The 20,448-nt window shown below is 36.8% G+C and overlaps 2 protein-coding genes across 2 annotated transcripts; one reads left to right on the forward strand and one right to left on the reverse strand.

The window, feature by feature from the left end:
• Positions 1-1,046: 1,046 nt before the first annotated feature.
• On the forward strand, positions 1,047-8,321 carry LOC311075690 (uncharacterized protein). Its single transcript, XM_084103237.1, has 10 exons — positions 1,047-1,187; positions 2,350-2,432; positions 3,911-4,045; positions 5,451-5,616; positions 5,855-6,257; positions 6,628-6,689; positions 7,057-7,124; positions 7,427-7,470; positions 7,933-7,993; positions 8,182-8,321. The coding sequence occupies exons 2-9, from the start codon at positions 2,355-2,357 to the stop codon at positions 7,991-7,993; spliced, it is 1,017 nt and encodes a 338-aa protein (XP_083959363.1). The 5' UTR covers positions 1,047-1,187; positions 2,350-2,354; the 3' UTR covers positions 8,182-8,321.
• Positions 8,322-11,511: 3,190 nt separating this feature from the next.
• Positions 11,512-20,029, reverse strand: LOC311075757 (uncharacterized protein). Its single transcript, XM_084103342.1, has 18 exons — positions 19,854-20,029; positions 18,566-18,641; positions 18,330-18,459; positions 17,959-18,027; positions 17,122-17,514; positions 16,890-16,991; positions 16,577-16,809; positions 16,066-16,244; positions 15,717-15,810; positions 15,115-15,241; positions 14,814-15,025; positions 14,473-14,590; positions 14,292-14,383; positions 14,095-14,212; positions 12,825-12,929; positions 12,531-12,716; positions 12,264-12,443; positions 11,512-12,093 (listed from the first exon to the last, which is right to left on the reverse strand). Exons 1-18 carry the CDS (start codon positions 19,922-19,924, stop codon positions 11,843-11,845), a joined length of 2,736 nt encoding a protein of 911 aa, XP_083959468.1. The 5' UTR covers positions 19,925-20,029; the 3' UTR covers positions 11,512-11,842.
• Positions 20,030-20,448: the final 419 nt, after the last annotated feature.

The raw sequence follows: 20,448 nt of genomic DNA on the forward strand, positions 1-20,448 counted from the left end.
ATGTAATCATTGTTATGCTGGATTTCATCTACTAACTGTGCATGCATACATACTGTAATTCTGGATAAAATCTGCATACACACATATTGTAATTCTGGATAAAATCTGCATATACTGTAAATCTGGATAAAATCTGCATACACACATACTGTAATTCTGCATAAAATCTGCAAAAGATTTCACGCAGAAATCCTGATTCATCAAAAGGTTGACGTTGTTTTATTTTAGTGTGCATATACGCACTTGTGGAAAATGTTTGCGTGCAAAATGTCCTGTGCACATAATAAATATGCAAACTGCACGAATTATTAGTGGATGAGGCTCATTGTCACATGAACATAACTTCAGTAGTTTTATTTATTTCCTCTCAGATTGATATTAGCTCTTATAATGAGATTATTTCACACAAACCTATATCATCTGAAATATTATTATAGTGTTTAAATATTTTGAATTATTCAAAGTTTGTGTTTTTGTCAATTTATTAGTTATTATTTTTGTAAAAAATATCTATATAGACATTTCAATAAGTCGTTTTCAATTTTAGTTTTAGCTATCAGTCATTTTAATGTAATTTAAGTTTAAATGACTTTTAAGGAATTTTAAGGCAGCAACTTTTTTTTTAAAAGTGTAACTAAAATAAAATAAGTTTATATTCTATTTCAGTTAAGGTTTATTTCATTTTTAAAATATATATATATATATATATATATATATATTTTTTTTTTTTTTTATTTATTTATTTATATATATATATATATATGTATGAAGAGTTCAGATGCAAAAGCCTCTAAGTGCCATCTGAAATTTTCTTCTAGAATGATCATTTTTATCAAGCTCATATATTTAAGTTCAGTAATTTCACTTAAATGACAATTAATAGGTCATTTTCAATGCCATTTAAGTGAAATTACTGAACATAAATATACGAATTACTGAACATAAATCAACCCGTTCTCATCAGTCTGCGTATAAATAACACGACTTTACACTTTCAAATTGCGTGCAATGAATACGCCAAAATCCAATTTTGCGTGCATATGATACGCCAATCCTTCCCATTAACTTCGGTGGAGAGCAGATGCGTCTAAATACCACGCATCACCTTCAACTGCAATGACGTCACCAACGAGGCTCAGTTCGCCTGCACCTGATGCGCGTATCGTAATCGTTACACCTTCAAACAGGTAAGTAAGGGCAGCAATCCTTTTTTTTGTAATGAGATCACGGTGTTAACTGTATTATTTTAATTATTTCAGTGTTTCTGTTACATGGGTCGCGTCAAAATGGCAGCGTAATGCGTTAAAATTAGTTGTTAGTGGAACCGTGGGCTGCTCCGTTAGCACAGCTGGTATCCTACCATTGACATTAGCCTAAGCTAACTTCTGCTGTATGCATGTTGCAGTTTGAAAGAAATAAAAAAGTGTTTTTAATCATGTTTTGACATGGCTGATGACAGCACTACAAATCAACAGAGTGAATTAGTGTTTGCTAAAGTTTTTAGCTAAAGTGGCATGGTTAGCCTAAGCCTACGGGACCCCCTAGGGGTCAATATTAATAATGTGGACTAATTAGTGCGCATGGAGGGGAGAGATGCTTTTTGCATTGCATAGGCCTATCGTTGTTCCGATTAATTCGGTTCGGGAGTAGAGATAAACTAAGAGTTTCGGGATTTTTTTTAATCGGGAGATTTTAACTAATTTGCGGGCATCAGGGAGTCAATATGCGGTAGACTCCCGGAACTTCCGGGAGACTTGGAATGTCTGCCATTGTGTCATTCCCACTATTTCACAATAGTTATTGGGTAACAGTACTGTCACACAACCTCATCTGTCCTCAAGAATATGGAAGTTCCATTACATAGAGAAGGTAGTAGTAAGCCAGTGCTTCCAAAGTATTACATCAATTTCTACATTGATGATGTAGTACTGTTGTAATGCTAATAATTACACATTTTTGCCAAAAATATACACATTAATATTACAAAAGTTATTTGTCATTACCATAAAATAAGTTACTTTGTGATATTACCCTATAGGCCTAATGTGTGTTGTGTAAAGTGCTACCCATACTAACTTTGATATCACACACTTACTTTACCTTGCATTTCAATATCATTAACATCAATTGGATTACTTAAGTTAATATGCAGTTTGTCTGATGTCACCCATCCCTAGGTCCAAAACAATTTATCCATGGTGGACAATAAAGAAAAATTTATGTCGTTGTTTATCTTTGTAGCGACATTGGAAAGGCATAGGATATGCTCACATCAGGCCCTCCCACAGAATTAAATATTTTGTTATGTTGCATGTCGATAATTATAATTTATTTTTGTTTTGTTTGTAGTGAAAATGCCAGGTGGATCAACTCTTCGACAGTGCACCCGTTGCATGGAAAAGATAAATTGTGCCAATAGAAGATGCACCAAGGTAAATAATGTACAATAGGCTATTGAACTGTCTAACTGCTAACCCCCATTTTCATGCATTAAATCAACACCAAGGAACTTTTCCTCTGCGGTCGCCCTACAGGTTGGAAGCAGAATTGTCCATTTCCGCTGTCGTAAATAATTTAGCCTACCGCATCCTACTGTCGCACGCGCACGCTCGCTCAAGTACGCTCCACCTATCGGCAATTGTAGCGCTTGCCGTAAAGCAAGTCATATTTGTAGTTTTCTTATGTCTCATTAGAACTACAGAAACGTGACCCGATCTGGCAATCTTACATAGCTAATATACCAGATAAAGGACCGCAAAGCGGTGGCATAAGTGCCTTTCACCCTGTCATGACTTGAACCACTGAAATGATTTTGGAAACATTATTTGAAGGTAAACAATCCTACTTGGTTTTGCTTTAAAGCCAGAGTCATTAAGTCCAAATTAAAATAAAGTATATTTATTTCTAATATCTCAGTATTTGTTGCCCATGCAATAGAGTGACAATAAAACAGGAGTTTGCAGTGGAGACATTAAGTTCATCATAAAAAAGAAAGAAAGAAAGAGTTTTGTTACCATACAAATTTGCATCACAGTAGGTATTTTTCAAAATGTTACATTTCCCACCTGATGGAAAGGTACCCGGCCCGCTGTTATTGCATTTTTGACTATTGGTTCCTTTAAATGACATCCTCTTACAAGGCTATATATTTGACATTGAATCTGTCTATTACAGACAGTACTTTATATTGCAGTGAATCTCCACTGTGGTCACTCAGTTCTTTTAGATCATCCATATTTTAAGAAAATGGCAACATCTACACTAGCGCATACCACAATGACAACTTAAAGGGATAGTTCACCCAAAACTTGTCATTGTTTACTCACCCTCAAAGTTGTTCCAAACCTGGATGAGTTTCTTTATTCTGCTGAACACAACTGAAGATATTTTAAAGAATGCTGGTATCCAGACAGTTGAAGCACCCATTGACTTCCATTGTAGGAAAAAAAAAATACAATGGAAGTCAATGGGTGCTTCAACTGTTTGATTACCAGCATTCTTTAAAATATCTTCAGTTGTGTTCAGCAGAAGAAAAACTCATCCAGGTTTGGAACAACTTGAGGGTGAGTAAACAATGACAAAATTGTCATTTTTGGGTGAACTATCCCTTTAAGTTATAATGTCTGTGGCCCGATAATGGACATTTGTATTTTCCATTAAAATATGGATACATATCTAACTAGGTTTTAGCATTATGCCTTTTAATATTATTAAAATGTGCCAGTGCATTGACTCAGCTGCATATTTAGTCTGTCTGTTCAATGAATTGCATAAACTTGGTATCCAAGTTATTATTTAGGCCCTTGTAAATAGAGGGCTAGAAAATCAGTAATGCTTGATCAACTGGACCCCAGTTTTTTTTTATTCCCGTGAGTCATACCGCTCTCACTTGTCTCTCTCCCTTACTCAGTGTGGGAAGCTGCTGGACATGAAGTCCAGGCAGACGGCCCGTATGAAAGGGTTCCGGACCAGAGCAAATGAATGGGCTCAAAAAGTCAAAAAGTCCCGCAATCAGGCAAAGATTTTTGACAACAGTGCCCTGCTGGTAATAAAAATTTTGTCTTTCTCTTTTGGTCAGGCATTTCAGGTTCCTGTCAACATTACAGAAATATAGAATTGTATTTACATTGTGCAAGGAAGCAGCAACTATGGTAATGTCATGCAGTTATGTTGTCATGATGTCATCAACCCAACTGCATTGAGATAATAATAATTATATTTCAGATAATAATTAGCTAGTCCATATATAAATATTAAAACAATACACAGAATTTAGACATTAGCCTACAACTTGTATTCATTCAGCCCCAGTATCCAAGGCCACTTTACATTAAGAGGTTTTTCTTTTGGTTCACTGCACTGTAAAAATGAAAATATTGGTTAAAGATCGTTAAAAAGGAAATGGTCAATGACTGGCAGAAGCGTTTGCCAAACAAAAACTGTAAAATTAAGGTAAAATATCTTAATTCATAAGTGTTTTACAAAAAACAGTTATTTTACAGGTAGTTCCAAGTTGATTATTGTGAAACATTCTCTATAAAATGGAAATCTCTTGCAGTTAACAATTAGCTAGCAACAGCACACACGAATGAGCTGATATAACTATCATTCCATCAGCAACTACTGGACAAATCAGTTATTTCCTGTAAAATTTGGGGTTTTTTTTACAGTGTGGTCATGCAGTAGAGTAGGTTAAGTCACTTGCTGATGCAGGGGCAGTACAGAATCTTTTAGAATGAAAGTTTGATTTCTTACAGGAAAAGATACATTTGCATATGCCTCAGTTACTCCAGAAAGGACATTCACCCTTATAAAAACTAGGGGTGTAACAATATATATCGTGTCACAATATATTGCAATACAAAAATGCAACAATATGTATCATGGACTGATAGTGACAATATGTATTGTGTATAGTTAGTGTTAGTCAGAACTTCATGAAACTACTATATAATGTTGAATATAATGTATAGTGATGCAATGGGGGAATATGTGTAGGTCTTGATAATGCCAAATGTCTGATGTTACCAGTAAAATGTGGCCAAAATTTAAAATATATCTAGTCAGTAACAGAGTGCAAGCATATTCGTCCAAAATGATTCTGTTTTCAGCTTCAGAATCATGAATATTTTTTGTCCCGTGCATCAGCACCAAGTCCAAACCTATTCATTTACACCCACAATGTAACATTAAATTTAGCATTTTAATCAACAGCACTTTTTTTGTTAACCTTGTACATGTCTTGAAGTATCACAATAGTATCGTATCGTGAGTTCAGTATCGTGATATGTATTGATTCGTAACATGAGGGTATCGTTACACCCCTAATAAAAACCCATAATAACTTTTTTAAAGACAGCTTGTATGTGTATAATAATAACGTCTTTCTTGCCTTTGTAACCCTGTCTTAGAAATCTCTGTGTGTTTGCTTATTATTTTTCTATGTTAAGGTGGAGAAACTGAAGGCCCTAGGGTACTTTCCCCTTCTGCTGTGGGGAAAGTACAGACCACAAAACAAAAAGTGGATGGCCCAGCTCCAGTTCCCCTATGAGCTGCCAGTGGTAGCGCATGCAGTCTTGGAGAAGATATTGTGCCTATTTGAAGGTTTGTTAGAAGGTAGGTCACATCACAACATCAGTACATTCATGACTCTCTAAGATTTATCCTGTATTGTGTACCTATCCAGTTGGATTGGTTTTAAATGTCAGTACAGAGAATTTTTCACACAATCTAGATTGGTAATTTTGTTCTACTTATCTTTTGTCTTAAACTTTTTATATTTCTTTGGTTACTCACATTTTGAACCACATACTGCATCTTAAATGTCTTGTTTTGTTTTATTTTTTTATCACAGCATGTGATCTTGAAAGAGAGGAGGTGGGGCAGCAAGAGAGCACAGGAGAAGAAGATGAGTCAGAAAAAGAAATAGATGATGAAGACCAGAGAGGACATGGGGGGCAACATGAAATAGGAGAGACTGAGAGGAGGGACATGCAGGAGATGGAGATAGAGGCACAGGAAGACAGAGTAGAGAGTGAGAGAGTGAAGAGAGGAGAGATAGAGGTACAGGAAGAGAGAGTAGAGAGTGAGAGAGGAGAGATAGAGGTACAGGAAGACCAAGTGGAGAGACAAGAGATGGAGGGACAGGAAGACTTCGAAGAGCTGAGACTGATGGAGACAGACCAGCAGAGAGAACAGGCAGAGGAAATGGGGAAAAAAGAGATTGAGGCGAAGAAGAAAATAGTAGCAGCAAACAGGTAAGTGTCAATACAGAATAGAAGAGGCAGAGCATTAAGGGCAATCTTGACTATGTAGAATATGAGATACAGAATGGTAAAGAATGTGTCCATGTACAAAAAGTAGCAGCACACCACACTAGACTCAGAAGTCAGATGGTATTTCATAAGTTGCTCTTTTTCTACTTTTTCTTATAACATGGAGTTATTTGTATGGCAGCAGTTTGGCATCCGGTGTGCCATAATGCAATGTCCAATGGTGAAGTCATCAGAGAAAGTGTCAACAGATTGTCCTGCATTGTTGTGTACTCGCAAGTATTCACCTGGTATTCAAGGCAGACACCACACACCTCTATTGCAGTTTACACATGTTTTTTGTTTCTCTGTACAGGAAGTCAGCTGTCAAAATTTCAGCTAAAAGGAAAAGTAAAAGAAGCCAAAACAATGACCATGGTAGGAAAATGCTAAGTATTTTTAATTCAAAATTAATTAAATAATAAGTCCTAAACTCTTAACTAATCCTAATCTAAAAGCTTTTTGGCCCACAATATAATATCTTCTTATTGCTAGTTTAGTACATTACAGGTCTGATAACTATTACCGTAATATTAGTTGAAAATGTCTTTTACTTGCTTAATTGACTCATTTTACATTGGAGTTTTCGGGGCTTCGGAATAATCCAGGGAAATTATGATGTGCATGTGCATTTACTTCTGGTCTATTATTTCAAAGAGAAATGCATACAATACCCTTTCTGTGGGTTTATATGGTTACATAGCAATGGTTTGTACTTACTTAATTTGTTCATTTTTCTTTATAGCTTGCCAGTATCACAGCACATTGGACATTTTCCCAGTGCAATATGTGTCCAAATCACGTGAAAAAAAGGTGAGCAGCTATACGGAGAACATTCTGTACGACTGTAGGTGCATAAATTAATACTATACTACACCAGGAGAATAGTGATGAAATTGTTGCCTTTTGTCAGAAAAGTCTAAATAACATGTAAACTAAGTAGTTAACATGTTAAATCATTTGCTGTTAGAGCGTTCTAAATATTAAACCAAAACTTTGATGTATTGGTATTTATATGGCAATTGATTTTTAGAGGCTGGGAGGAAAAATTAAATGAAATATTTCATTATGAAATAAAAGTATGACTTAGGTTTGTCTTTTACCCTCTTCCCAAGGGCTGTAAAGAAGTCTTGGTCCATTGGCTCCCGTGTCCTTCATGGTAACATCAGCTTTCTTGTTTACTTGTTGACTTGTGAGTTGTCCTTAAAGGGACAGTTAACCTAATTAAGAAGCCTGTCTGATTTACCATGAATTGAGAGTTATTTAAGTTTATGTAATAAGCGCCTGGACCACTGTTACATTTCTTTTTGGAAAGTCAGACGGGCTGCTTAATTCGGATGAACTAAGACCTCTCCACATGTGGCATCTGTTTTTGCCTACAGAGAGATTAAGCTACACAACTACAACATACATGTACAGTTTAAAATGTCATTACAAAGTGACAATAATATAATTTGGATATAAATATACATTCTCTTCTGCTTTCTCCACCCCATTCTGTCTGGGAAATTTGTAAAGCCTATCATGGTTTATAAACCATGTCAGAGGCTATCCTTATATTTAACCTATTTCAGAAATTGAATGCATAATTTCTTTACGTTTTATTTTGCCATTTTTTCAGCCAAAAGGCCTGGCCCCCATCTTGGGAACCACAGGAGAACATCAGAATGACTGTGTCATAAAGGAAGGTCTACTAAAAATACTGTTGTCACATTGATGGTGCAAAGAAACAAATGTTCTGAAACAAATGTTGTGTCCATTAAACTGGGCCATGTGGACAACAATAAAGTTGTATTGCATAGAATTAATTACATAAATGTTGTAAATTAAGTAGTATTTGTTTATAAATCTGTTTCATTATTTGTTCATTAGGGCTGGGTGTTGGGAAGGACCTCATCGCATCCAATATTTCCATCATCCAAAAGGCCAATCGTTTTATTGTGCAGTTTGCCTTTTTCACAACCTTTCACCCAGAAAATCTAGTTTGCATTGTCTGGCATTTCCTATGAGCATTTCACAATAAAAGTTCTGTTGCGAGTTTTGTTGTTGTTTGTCCCTCTCTGAAAACATGGAATTGACATTGTTACTGGAGTACTTGAGGGGGTGTATAAATATCTTTCATTTTGTCCTATAACAAAGTTTAATTTTCACCTTTTTCTGGCCGCATATTTCAAGCTAGTTAATAAAGCACAAGCACACCTGCATGTACAATAGTAACCCCAAAAATGTTTAAATACCAAAATAATAGAACATTACACACAAATTGGTATCCCCCTTTATTCATATTGAGCAAAACATATGAAATAACACTTATTTTTAACATTTACTGTCTTTTAACATGGAGGCAAACCATGCTGGGAACTAGAAGTCTTTTGGAACCACTGATTGTAACTCATTCCGTGAATGGGTGTATATATGTGTGTATAATACACATTCACATTTATGGGAACAGATATGTGCAATGTACACAATAGATAAAGCTCATAGACTGTAAAAAAAAAAAAAAATAGATAAAACTGCGAAAATTACATGTAATGATATTTTTGTTTGCATTTATAAATATTTAATATGTATCAATATATATATATATAGCCATACATGGTCAATGCATATTGCAGTGTATTGACAAATATAACGTTAAGCACTAACGTTAGTTTCGCATATGTAACGTTATATGAAATATAAGTTATATTAATATATTATAATATTTTGCAGTATATTCCAATATATTTTTGTTCCGTAAGGGTAACCTTTTTAATCCTTGTAGTACTCAAGGTATATAGCCAGCTTTGGTGTTAAGAATAACCTTACAGTTGCATTTTGTTTTCATAATCTTCGCTCAGTGAATGCATTATCTTATGCTCTGGTTGTATCTTTAGTTCGTTGCTATGGTAGTAGCTTGCATTACGTACTTCCGCCCGGAAGTATTTTCTTCACAGACACCCGCTTTTTTAATGATATCTTCAACATTTCTCCACAGAAAAACAAATTGATAACTCAAAAATACGTTATGTTCATTTTAAGGCTATCGCTTTTAATAAGTTCTCCTTGGAAAAAAACTTTTTTTCTTCAGTTTTTGGCAGCATAAGGTTACGGAAGTGCAATTATGTTGTGGGCGGAGTTTCCGCGTTCCTGTTTTGGCTAAAATATCTGAAATAAACCAACATATCTACTTTTTGTTAACATAGATCATCTAGATGCAGTGTAATTACTAGTTTGACTGTAGTAGGTATTTAATATATTCAGCAGATATATCTTTTTACAACCCTAATTTACAACCCTACTTTGCAGACCAGAAGAACTACAACTGTAGTGCCTATTTGTATCAAGCTGCATGGTGTGGATATAAGGGAATTGTAGTTTTTAAAACATTAGTGTTTTTCTTTCAATTGGAGGTTGTAAACAGTGAGTTGGGAGTACAGTGGGGGGTTTAGTGGGATGGTAAACACATCTATGTAATGAGATTTTAAATATCTAATTGTTAAATAGGGTCAAATTAATTAACCCATATTTTATCCATATTTGGTTAACTGCCCCCATATTTTGGTTAACTGCCCCCTATACTCATGTCAAGAGCTCTCTATAACAGTTGGTCCCATATCTGTAGCCCCTTTTGTTGCTGAATTATAAGCCTTTAAACATGCACCGAGGTGACGTTTCAAAGGTCTGTGTTTCAAAGCAGGAGCCATGTAGAATCTTCATACTAACATATGTTACTCTCCAGGTCACGGCCTTTCCAACGATGTATTTGGTTCAGCTATACAACAAAGTTTTCATTTTCTCTTTTCACGGACACAAGCCATCTCAGGTCTAGTTTCAGGGAGCACGTAGACTCAATATAGCTTTTTGTTTGTTTCTGACTGTGTAAACAGATTTACACACACACACACACACACACACACACACACACACAAGCATGCACGCACACACACACACACACACACACACACACACACACACACACACACACGTTTGTATCTATATTTGTGAGGACATTCATTGACACAATGCAATCTCTAGATCCTTACCCTAACCTTACCCATCACAACTAAGTGTCTGACCTGAACCCTGACCCTAAACCTGCCCAAATAAAATCCTCATTATAACCTGATCCCTAAAACCAGCTCTTGACCCTCAAACTTTGCTCACAAAGATAGTTGTAAAAGTACACGCACACACGGCTTATATGAATATCTATTTATGCTAATGCTGCTATGATGGTTAAAAAAAAACGCACACTAAAAGACCATGGTCTATGATGGGTAGTCATCTCTGCTTGTACTTGTAAAAATATTATTGGTATTTAAAAACAAGAGTTCATTACACATACTGTTGGCCCTGTTGTATCCTCTGCATTTATTTCTGTTTAAAGATCTTTTAAAGATCTTTTTGATCTCTACAGAAAAGGGCAAATAGTTTTTTATTTACATTTTCTCCCTTCCAACACCTATCACAGTGAGAAACTGCAAACCCCATTTCCAGAAAAGTTAGGATATTTGTGCATCAGTGCTCATGGCATGGGTGAGAAGGTACCACTGACACAGGGGCATATATTGGGATTTTATATGCCCCTTCTGGCATGCTTTAGCTCTTCCAAACCACCTGAATGTTCCTACATGGTCTGGATTATATAATGTAGTAGCCTCAATATCTCTGTTTATAAAGTTTCCTACATATCTCTGAAGATGACACTGTTATGAACAGTCTCCACATCTTATATGTTGCTTGCTCCTTACCATGGGATGAGTTGATAATCAGATGAATATGGTCATGACATTTACTTTGCATGGCCTCAGATCACTGAGTTTCTTAAAATGATATTCCAAGTTGGGCTGTTGCTAAAAGGTAAATTGCATAACTGATTATATTGCCATGTTGTTTGTATTCAAAGCAATCTGACCCAACCCTGCTAACCGATCATATGTATAACATGTGGTTAATTATATGGTTGATATATATATATATTTAGACAATAACTACAATGGTTTTACATAGTCAATATTGAAGTATATTACACTGCCATTAACTATCAGTGTAAAGTATGTAGACCTAAGTTTCATATATCTATCTTAATATGTGACCTGGTGTGACTGTGACCTCTAATGTTCAAAATGTTGGCAGTTTAGGTTGAATCTGAAAGCTCCCAGCTCTCTCTTTTTGTAAGGGTTGATGTGTGATGAGCCAAAGTCAACTCAATAGTCTGATGACAAATCAAATTTGTATTTCTGTTTCCGTACATACAGTATATATACAGGTATCAGCAAATATTTACAGACATTATCAGTTCACACACACACACACACACACACACACACACACACACACACACACACACACACACACACACACTCTGAGAGCATATGTAGCAAAATACGGATAACTGCAGAAACAAACAACTGATGAGTCACTGTCACTTTCAATCTAACTCACTTACAAAAACAGGATCTTTTGTCAAGACTTTAGAAACCTTTTCAAGTCATCAAAGTACAAGTCAAAGCAAAAGGGATTACAACTGTGACTTGAGTCCTAAGTCAAGTGACTTGAGTCCCCAGCTCATCATCATCATCATCATCATCATCATCATCATCAGAGCTGAGGTCACGTTGCCAGTCCATTTCCTCCATTTCCCCTTCATCTTCTTCCACCAGCCTAGGAGTTGGTTCGAGAATGCCTCTGTATGTGCATGCTACAGTCTGCTGCTTGAGTCTAAGGTTATACAGTCTTCTCTTAAGTAGACTGATGAGGCCCTTGGATGCCTCCTCTGTGAATCCATTGGGATAGCCTAAAAGTTCACACATGAAGAGTAATGGAATTACCATCACACTAAACATTTTATCAGAGAGAGCTTATGTTAGAACAAATGTTAAATACAAAGTCAAATTGGAAAATAATAATTGGATAAAATAATCTTTGAAGTCCATGTATCCTTAGTTCTTGAGCCAATACACTTACTTCCTGTTTTTATGCAATCTGAAATGGTGGCTATCAGTGTCTGGACCTTTGCAATCGAGTCCTTAAGGTACTGACAGTGCTGCATCATCTCCTTCACAAGGATCTGCTTCTCTTCTGTCAGTCGTGAGACCAGCATTAGTTGGTCAAAAAGCTTCTTCTTGGTGAGAATGTCTATACCGTCTGAAGGAATGAAAAGATTATACATTAATAAACTAATTTGATGATGATACATTTAAATAAACACAAAGTTAAATATTAATACAAAACCTGTGTTCTGTTCCTGCCAAGGCCAGATCATGCTCTCTGCAGCTTTGTTGGAGAGTTTATGCACAACTGATTGTGTGTCCACAGGATCACCATCAGGTTGTTTGTTGTATCTCTGGATCTCATCTAGCAAGCGCTTCTTTTCTTGGGCAATCTTCTGAGTAATCTTCTGACGCCTTTTGTTGCGATCTGTAATAAGAGCAAAAAACAATGGTATTACAAAAGAGCTGCCATGACATTTAATGAACAGAAACAATATAACTTGCATCTACATCACTTACATTTACTAATACATACCATTCTGTCTATAAAGGTAGTGTTTCTTCTGACAAATGCTCACAAAGAGTGTGTCGATGGAGATCTGCAAACCACGAGCATCAACAGAACTGGCTGCTGCATTTCCTAAATTCAAGTTAAGAAGAAAGAGAAAAGTTTCAAACATTTAAGTTTGACAGTGTGCAACAAACACACTTTAGGACAATGTTTAATTTGGACAGAAATGTCTATCTCGTATGTTTTTCTCATACCGTACTGGACACTGACTGCATGTTTCAGCAAGAATTAGGGACCAAGCAACATAGGCCAAGAGGCATAGGCATCTAATCTGTGTGATATCTTTATTATCATCACTTTTCAAGAGTGTGTTTATGAGAGTCCATAGTCCACAGTCTTTCTTTATGAAAGTCATTGATGGGGGATTATGTCCCCTATCCATTCCACACATCGAATTTGGTGACCCCATGACCTTTATTGTAGCTCCACCAATAGGCCAAACTTTCAAAGATGAAAAAAACCCTGATATCCTCTGAACTGACAGAAGTAACACGTGGTGCTCTTGCGGATTAAGAAAAAAAGTCAAATCCTTAGGTTCATAGCTTCTCATTGGAAACAGAAACTAGATCTGTAGAAAACTGAGATACTTGCACCAATAATGAGAACCAACAAGTGTCTTTTGAAAATATCAGAATTACAAGTGGAGCATGCATGAATGCTGCAAACATGGAGCCTTAAGGCTGATTTATACTTCTGTGTCGGACCTACGCTGGAGCCACTACACTACAGACTACGCGTCGGTTTTCATATATACTTCTGCGTCGTTGTCCGTGTTGACGCACAAGTACACTTGCAGAGGGAGCATGTGAAACCAGAGGGAGCGGTCCTAGCAGACCAATCACAGCGCTTGCGTTCGCGTAGAGTTGACGTGTTGTTACATTTTTGTAGAGTTGCACGTCAGGGTACGCACACTACACACAGCCTACGACGTTGCTACGGCGGGAGTTCGACGCAGAAGTATAAATTGGGCTTTACTGGCACATTTTGCTTGGTCTGTCATTTCCTACCTCAAATAATATTGTTCCATTTTGGTCTGATTTGCATGAACATGCACCAATCATTCTGTTTTCATTGCTAAGATGTTTACTTTCTTTAAGTCAAAATACTAATTGAAGACTTATGACTTGCAAATAGTGCCCATCCCCACATCATAATTGAACATTAAGCTACAGCTACATGCATTACAACTAAATTACTCCAACACTGTTCATGTATAAAACAACATTGCCCTTACCGCTACTGGCCCACTGCTTGACATCAACAACCCACTGCTTTAGCATGTCATCACTGCAATGCAACTGGTCCTGCATCTTCTTCAGGCTCTCTGTTGCATCTAATGTGTTTTCTGCTGTCTACAAAACAGCAACACACAACACACTGTCATTTCATAAAATACCAAAAAGTATGTTCCTGCCTGATACACGAACATACCTTTTTGAATCTGGAAGACAAGGCAATGTGGAGGCCGTCCTCTTTACGTTGATTCCACCCAATAGCATGGACAGTAAGCATATCAGTTCTTACTGTAAAGAACAATAGAAAAATCACAATAAATTGTAAAATGTTAATGTGTACATTTGCAGGGGAGCAGGGGGCAAAGAAGCTTACAAACCTGACTTGGACATGTACTTTGTCGTCAGGGCACATCGGGAGAGAAAACTATTCACTTGCTCTACTTCTTCGCCAAGAGTGGTTCCAGCACCTTCCTGGTTCCTTGCATTCCACATAATCTACAGGAAGCAGTGGACTTGTTAAACAGGGTGGACAACAGGGTGATCAATATTGATGCAAATCCCAAGGTCACCAGCTGTACAGGAAAGCACATAGGGGCTCATGTACAAATCAAAACACACTCCTGGGATGTTGTTTGGGTCACAACATCATTCATTGTGGTACTTTACGTTAATTGTTGGATACATCACTCTGAAATGTAAAAGTAGTTAAAAGCATCACCTCGCATTTTGTATTGTGGGCTTTGGCATGCATCACGGACAAGCAATGTTTCATTTTCTTAAGAGGTTGAAGATGAGTCAGGGCCTCTGACACCTTCTCAAGGTATGGCACATAACGGCAGGTCACATCCATGGCCAAAAATGCAGCAGCCTGGAACTCTTTTTGGAGAAACATTGGATATGCAAAGATTTCTCCTCTATACATATTCAGACCTTTTGGAAAAATGAAATGATGAAGAATAGGCTTCAGATGTTTCATCTACAAATATTTTTCATTGCAATTTATCAAGACCAATACCAACCTTTGAGGAGGAATCCATGCCTGCATACAGCAATTTCCACACCTTCTTCATCCAACTTGTTGGCCTGCTTTGATGTCTCTCTTGCTGCTGTCCAGTGGGAGTCCCCACACATCGCTCTTCCTGCCGTCTACCAAAGTAAAAAGTTAAATAGCAGGGCTGCACACTCACACACACCAACAATTACAGTCTGATTAGATTTTGTCTTTGATTGCCTGACCCATCTTCCATCTGCAACACCCTGGAGTATAACAAACCAATTGAAATTATTTGCCATTTAGCATGCAGGAGGATAATTGCAATAGACTCTAACTTTGTCAGAAATTGTGTCAGATATACTGTATGTGCGGCAACCAATACTATAGATATACTGTGCCCTCTGGATTAGAATCTAGTTGTATTTTTTCATCCAGCTCTGCAACTTCACTCTTTGTGAAAGTCCGATTTCATCGCTAACATCAGCAACCTACCATTGCCATCTCAACACCTGATCAAAGATTCCCTCATCTGAACACCTAATAAGACTACAGTGTTTCCAACTTTACTTCCAATTAGTTATAAAATAAGCCAGAGATACCCGCTGCTCAGCCTGATTGAAAACTTACACTCTTGACAGCCCCCCGGACTTCCTCAACAAAACTGGACACCTCAGAGTCTTGGGATAAAAACACTCCATCAAAGAACCCTGGCTCTTCACTCCTACAACAAAATGTATTCTGGATAACCACTGTAGTAAGAAGTTTTACATAATAATAATAAATTATAATAATTGTATTTATATGACACTTTTTTTAGAAACAAGGTTACAAAGTCTAACATGGACATTATATTCAACAGCTACAGTATCAACAGCTTAATTTTAAATAAAATGAGAACTATATTATTATTATAATGTTAATAGCAAGTACATACATTAACTACATTGGCTGTTTTTAATATGTACACAAAACTCACTGGTTTGCTTTCTGGAACCTGTAGAGTTTTCTGTTGCCATCCACTGAAACAGCCACCATTTCAGGACTACAGGCTGGACAGACAAATGGCTCCTTTTCCAGAAGTTGGTCCTCTTCAGAGTTGCAGTACACAAATTGCAGAAAGCTCCTCTGAAAAGCATCTGCATTCACTTTGCCAGTCTGAAAAACAATTTATAGAACAACTTTAAATGACAATGAACTATAAGGTCACCCCATTTATGTTTTGTCAATGTACCTTTTCAAACCCAAAAAAAGGATGCAATTGGCAATGCTGTCTAATATGGTCTTCAGTTCAGTTAATTTCAGTAACCTGAAATATTACAGCCACTTGTGGAACTTGACTTCATATGTGGGTATATTTGAATTTGCGCCCTGTTTGGACTCGAACACCCTTTTTGCCATACTGTCTAGCCTTACAGCTACTTATAATAACTTATAACCTCGTTATAATAACGAATGCATTTGTCTTTCAGCTTCAAATTTTCACTCACTCTTCCAAACCGCTTTGTTCTCTGGTCCAACATTGCTGTGAAGGCTTTCACTGACATTCCTGGAGCTGTTGTCTTCATAGCTTCAAAGGAATGGAACAGATCTTGGTGGAAAAGTGTCTGTGCTTGCATGGTAGCGGGCCAGTAACCACTCCTTACAAAGTCACTGACTTCTGGAGCCCATTGCTTATTGCAATGTTTGCATGTTAGCACCGGAACGTGAAGATTATAACGGCCTGAGAGCACATGAAAGACAAATAACTAACAAGGAACTAAAGTAATGTTAGATAAACAATATTTTTTTACCCAATCCTACCATTTATGGAAACCAGTATGATGGATCTACCAACAGAGATTGCAACATCTCCAGTGTCACAGGAGCATATATTTTGAGGAAAGGCTGCTGGCAGCAAACAATCTGAAAGAGCAAAGGACAATCAGGATGACATTAAAGAATGTTTGGATTGTTAGCAAGTACTTGGAAAACATAATGAATTATGTTGTGTGTTGATGAAAAACTGCAAATCAACTGAAAGAGAGACACCAACCTTGTTCACAGATGATGTACTTATCATCATGGAGTTTCACAAACTCTGTTGGGGGAATGTATTTATAAAAGCCATACATGGTGGTCTGCCTACTGTGCAGAGTGTGGCGTTTATGTACCAGTTGATCACAGTCTGCACAAAACCACTCTGAGGGCAAACATTCCATGCAACGGATGATGGCTTCTGTCACGTGACAGTGGTTGCACTTTATCTGGACAATGTTCTCAGCTGACAACAAGTTATGAATGTTTTGTGGCCTCGCCTGTTGCCAGCATCGTTGGACCCCTTTCTGTCTTTGACACCAACTGGACAAAGATGGCTGCTGAGCAAAATCTTGCCCATCAATGCTCTCTGAATCCCGTAGAAGGTCCTCAAGCCTCTGCATATTAAAATCTTCAGAGAGAGAAAGAGAAAAATAAAAACAGTCCAGTGATAGCAGAGAAGGCAGAGGGTGAAAGGATCGTTTGAAATGAGCAATCAAATCCATGACCCTTAAGATTCTGTGTAGGTGCTGGCTGTCAGTAGTGTTGCCCACTTAATTGTGAAACTAAACAACAACCATGTGATTTTTCTGAGAAACAGTGATGCTATTGTCTAAAGTGTTCCTATTTCTGTCATGTTGACAGGGCTTGATGCACCAAATTGTGGTAACTCTAATATTTGAGGCATGTTAGGGGACTGTGGAAAAAGCATTTAGAAAAGGAACATCGTTAGATGAGTTACTAAACATAGCAAAAGATCATGTATAACGAGGCTTCCTTTTTACGTAACTCCTTGTTTTCATTTGAAGCATAACATATTATGAAAAGTGTTTTTTAAAGTAGTTTTTCTACTTACCAGGATCTTGGTAGCTAGTACATGAAGCTGTGATGGTGGAACTAGCACATGCAGAAGTACCGGTACCAACTGTTTGAAAGTAAAAATAATATAAACCCCATTAGAATTCTTATTAGAGTACAATTCTTTCAAACTCTTTGCCAGATGTACAAAAATAAAAGCTGAAACCTTTGGCAAACTTGCAACATGGAAACTATCAAACCTATGTACTATCTATGTACTACTATCAAACCATAATTTACATTATGAATGTGCAAGCATACAGAATATTGAGTAACAACAGCATTATCAAACCAGCACCTACTCTAAATCACACATCATCACTCTCCATTTGAAGTATTTGACATAAATTAGATAAGATGTACACTAACCAGCAGATGAAGCTTTTTTCCTCCGCTTGCTGGTGGTCACACGCTGCCCATCACAGTCCCTCTTCCACCAGGTCACTTTAGATTGTCCTGTGACTTCAGCCTTCTGAGTTTGTAACTCTGTGTTACGTTTCTTTATGCACATGTAATGAAAAGTAGATGGGTGAATTTGAAACATAGGCATTAACTAACTGGAGTTAATTAATTACACATTTGTGTATAACAAGTATGAAACTTGCCTGTATCTCTTCAACAAATGCATCCCCAAGCTGAAGAACAGCTTCTAGTTTGTTCTTATTTCCTCTTGACATTGTACTTAAACCAAAAATAAAGGTGTCAGTTAGATCTGAGATCTGCCTGCAACTCAAACTTGCTGACTATTATAATTGAATGGAAAGTTTGGACCACATCAGTGATATGAGGGTAAAGGTTAAAAAGTTTAATTTTCCGGTAGAGGATAGTGGTGTCTGACTATTTGCAGGAGAATGCAGATTTTCATTTCAACCTGGTTGTAACTATAATGATATTTCTGTATTCAATTGTTTATTTTACCAAGGCCACACTCACAGACAAAGGGTCTAGTCTAAATCTTGCTTAATTTTCCTTTACATTTAATCATGTGATGCTTTTATCTAATGCCACTTACAAATGAAGAGAGCAATAGAAGTAGGGCTGTGAAATGATTAATCACATCCAAAATAAAAGTTTGTGTTCACATAATATATGTGTGTAGTGTGCAGAATTATTTTGTATATATAAATACACACACATGCATGTAAATATTTAAGAAAAAAATATTTATATATAAAATATTTATTTATAATACAAATTATATATATATATATATATATATATATATATATATATATATATATATATATGCAAATATTTCTTAAATATATACATGCATGTGTGTGTATTTATATATATACAAAATAATTATGGACAGTGATTAATCATTTCACAGCCCTAAATAGAAGCAACCAAACCAACAATGTGCAATTTAGGTAAAATGCACTTTATATGATGACATTAGAAATCAAATATCTTGGGGAGAGGAGTCTAATCCAACCCTACAGAATCATGCATCTGCAAAGCAACTAGTAATGTCTGCGCGTGCCTGAATTATTCCATGCGCACTAATTAGTCCACATTATTAATATTGACCCCTAGGGGGTTCCGTAGGCTTAGGCTAACCATGCCACTTTAGCTAAAAACTTTAGCAAACACTAATTCACTCTGTTGATTTGTAGTGCTGTCATCAGCCATGTCAAAACATGATTAAAAACACTTTTTTATTTCTTTCAAACTGCAACATGCATACAGCAGAAGTTAGCTTAGGCTAATGTCAATGGTAGGATACCAGCTGTGCTAACGGAGCAGCCCACGGTTCCACTAACAACTAATTTTAACGCATTACGCTGCCATTTTGACGCGACCCATGTAACAGAAACACTGAAATAATTAAAATAATACAGTTAACACCGTGATCTCATTACAAAAAAAAGGATTGCTGCCCTTACTTACCTGTTTGAAGGTGTAACGATTACGATACGCGCATCAGGTGCAGGCGAACTGAGCCTCGTTGGTGACGTCATTGCAGTTGAAGGTGATGCGTGGTATTTAGACGCATCTGCTCTCCACCGAAGTTAATGGGAAGGATTGGCGTATCATATGCACGCAAAATTGGATTTTGGCGTATTCATTGCACGCAATTTGAAAGTGTAAAGTCGTGTTATTTATACGCAGACTGATGAGAACGGGTTGCATAAATATACGAGCTTGATAAAAATGAACCAAATGAACCACACAGGGGGATTGTTAACTATATATATATATATATATATATATATAGTTAACAATCCCCCTGTGTGGTAGCCTACATTTTGCTCTTGGTTCTGAAAACAAGCATCAGGAAACATTTCACGAAAGAAAAATGACAAGAAACAAGCTTTAAAATAGGCCTGCATTTGCTTTTCAAATATTTTCTTTTGTAAGAGACTCAAATATATAAAGTAAGCATCCAAATGAAAGTATATGAAAATTACTCAGATATAAATAGTCAGGTGATCCAAGGGAAGGACTGAAATGTTGGCAGGAGTTCAGCTCAATGACCATGTGA

The sequence above is a fragment of the Abramis brama genome, assembly GCF_963993115.1.
Source record: "Abramis brama genome assembly, chromosome: 24".
Classification (NCBI taxonomy): domain Eukaryota; kingdom Metazoa; phylum Chordata; class Actinopteri; order Cypriniformes; family Leuciscidae; genus Abramis; species Abramis brama.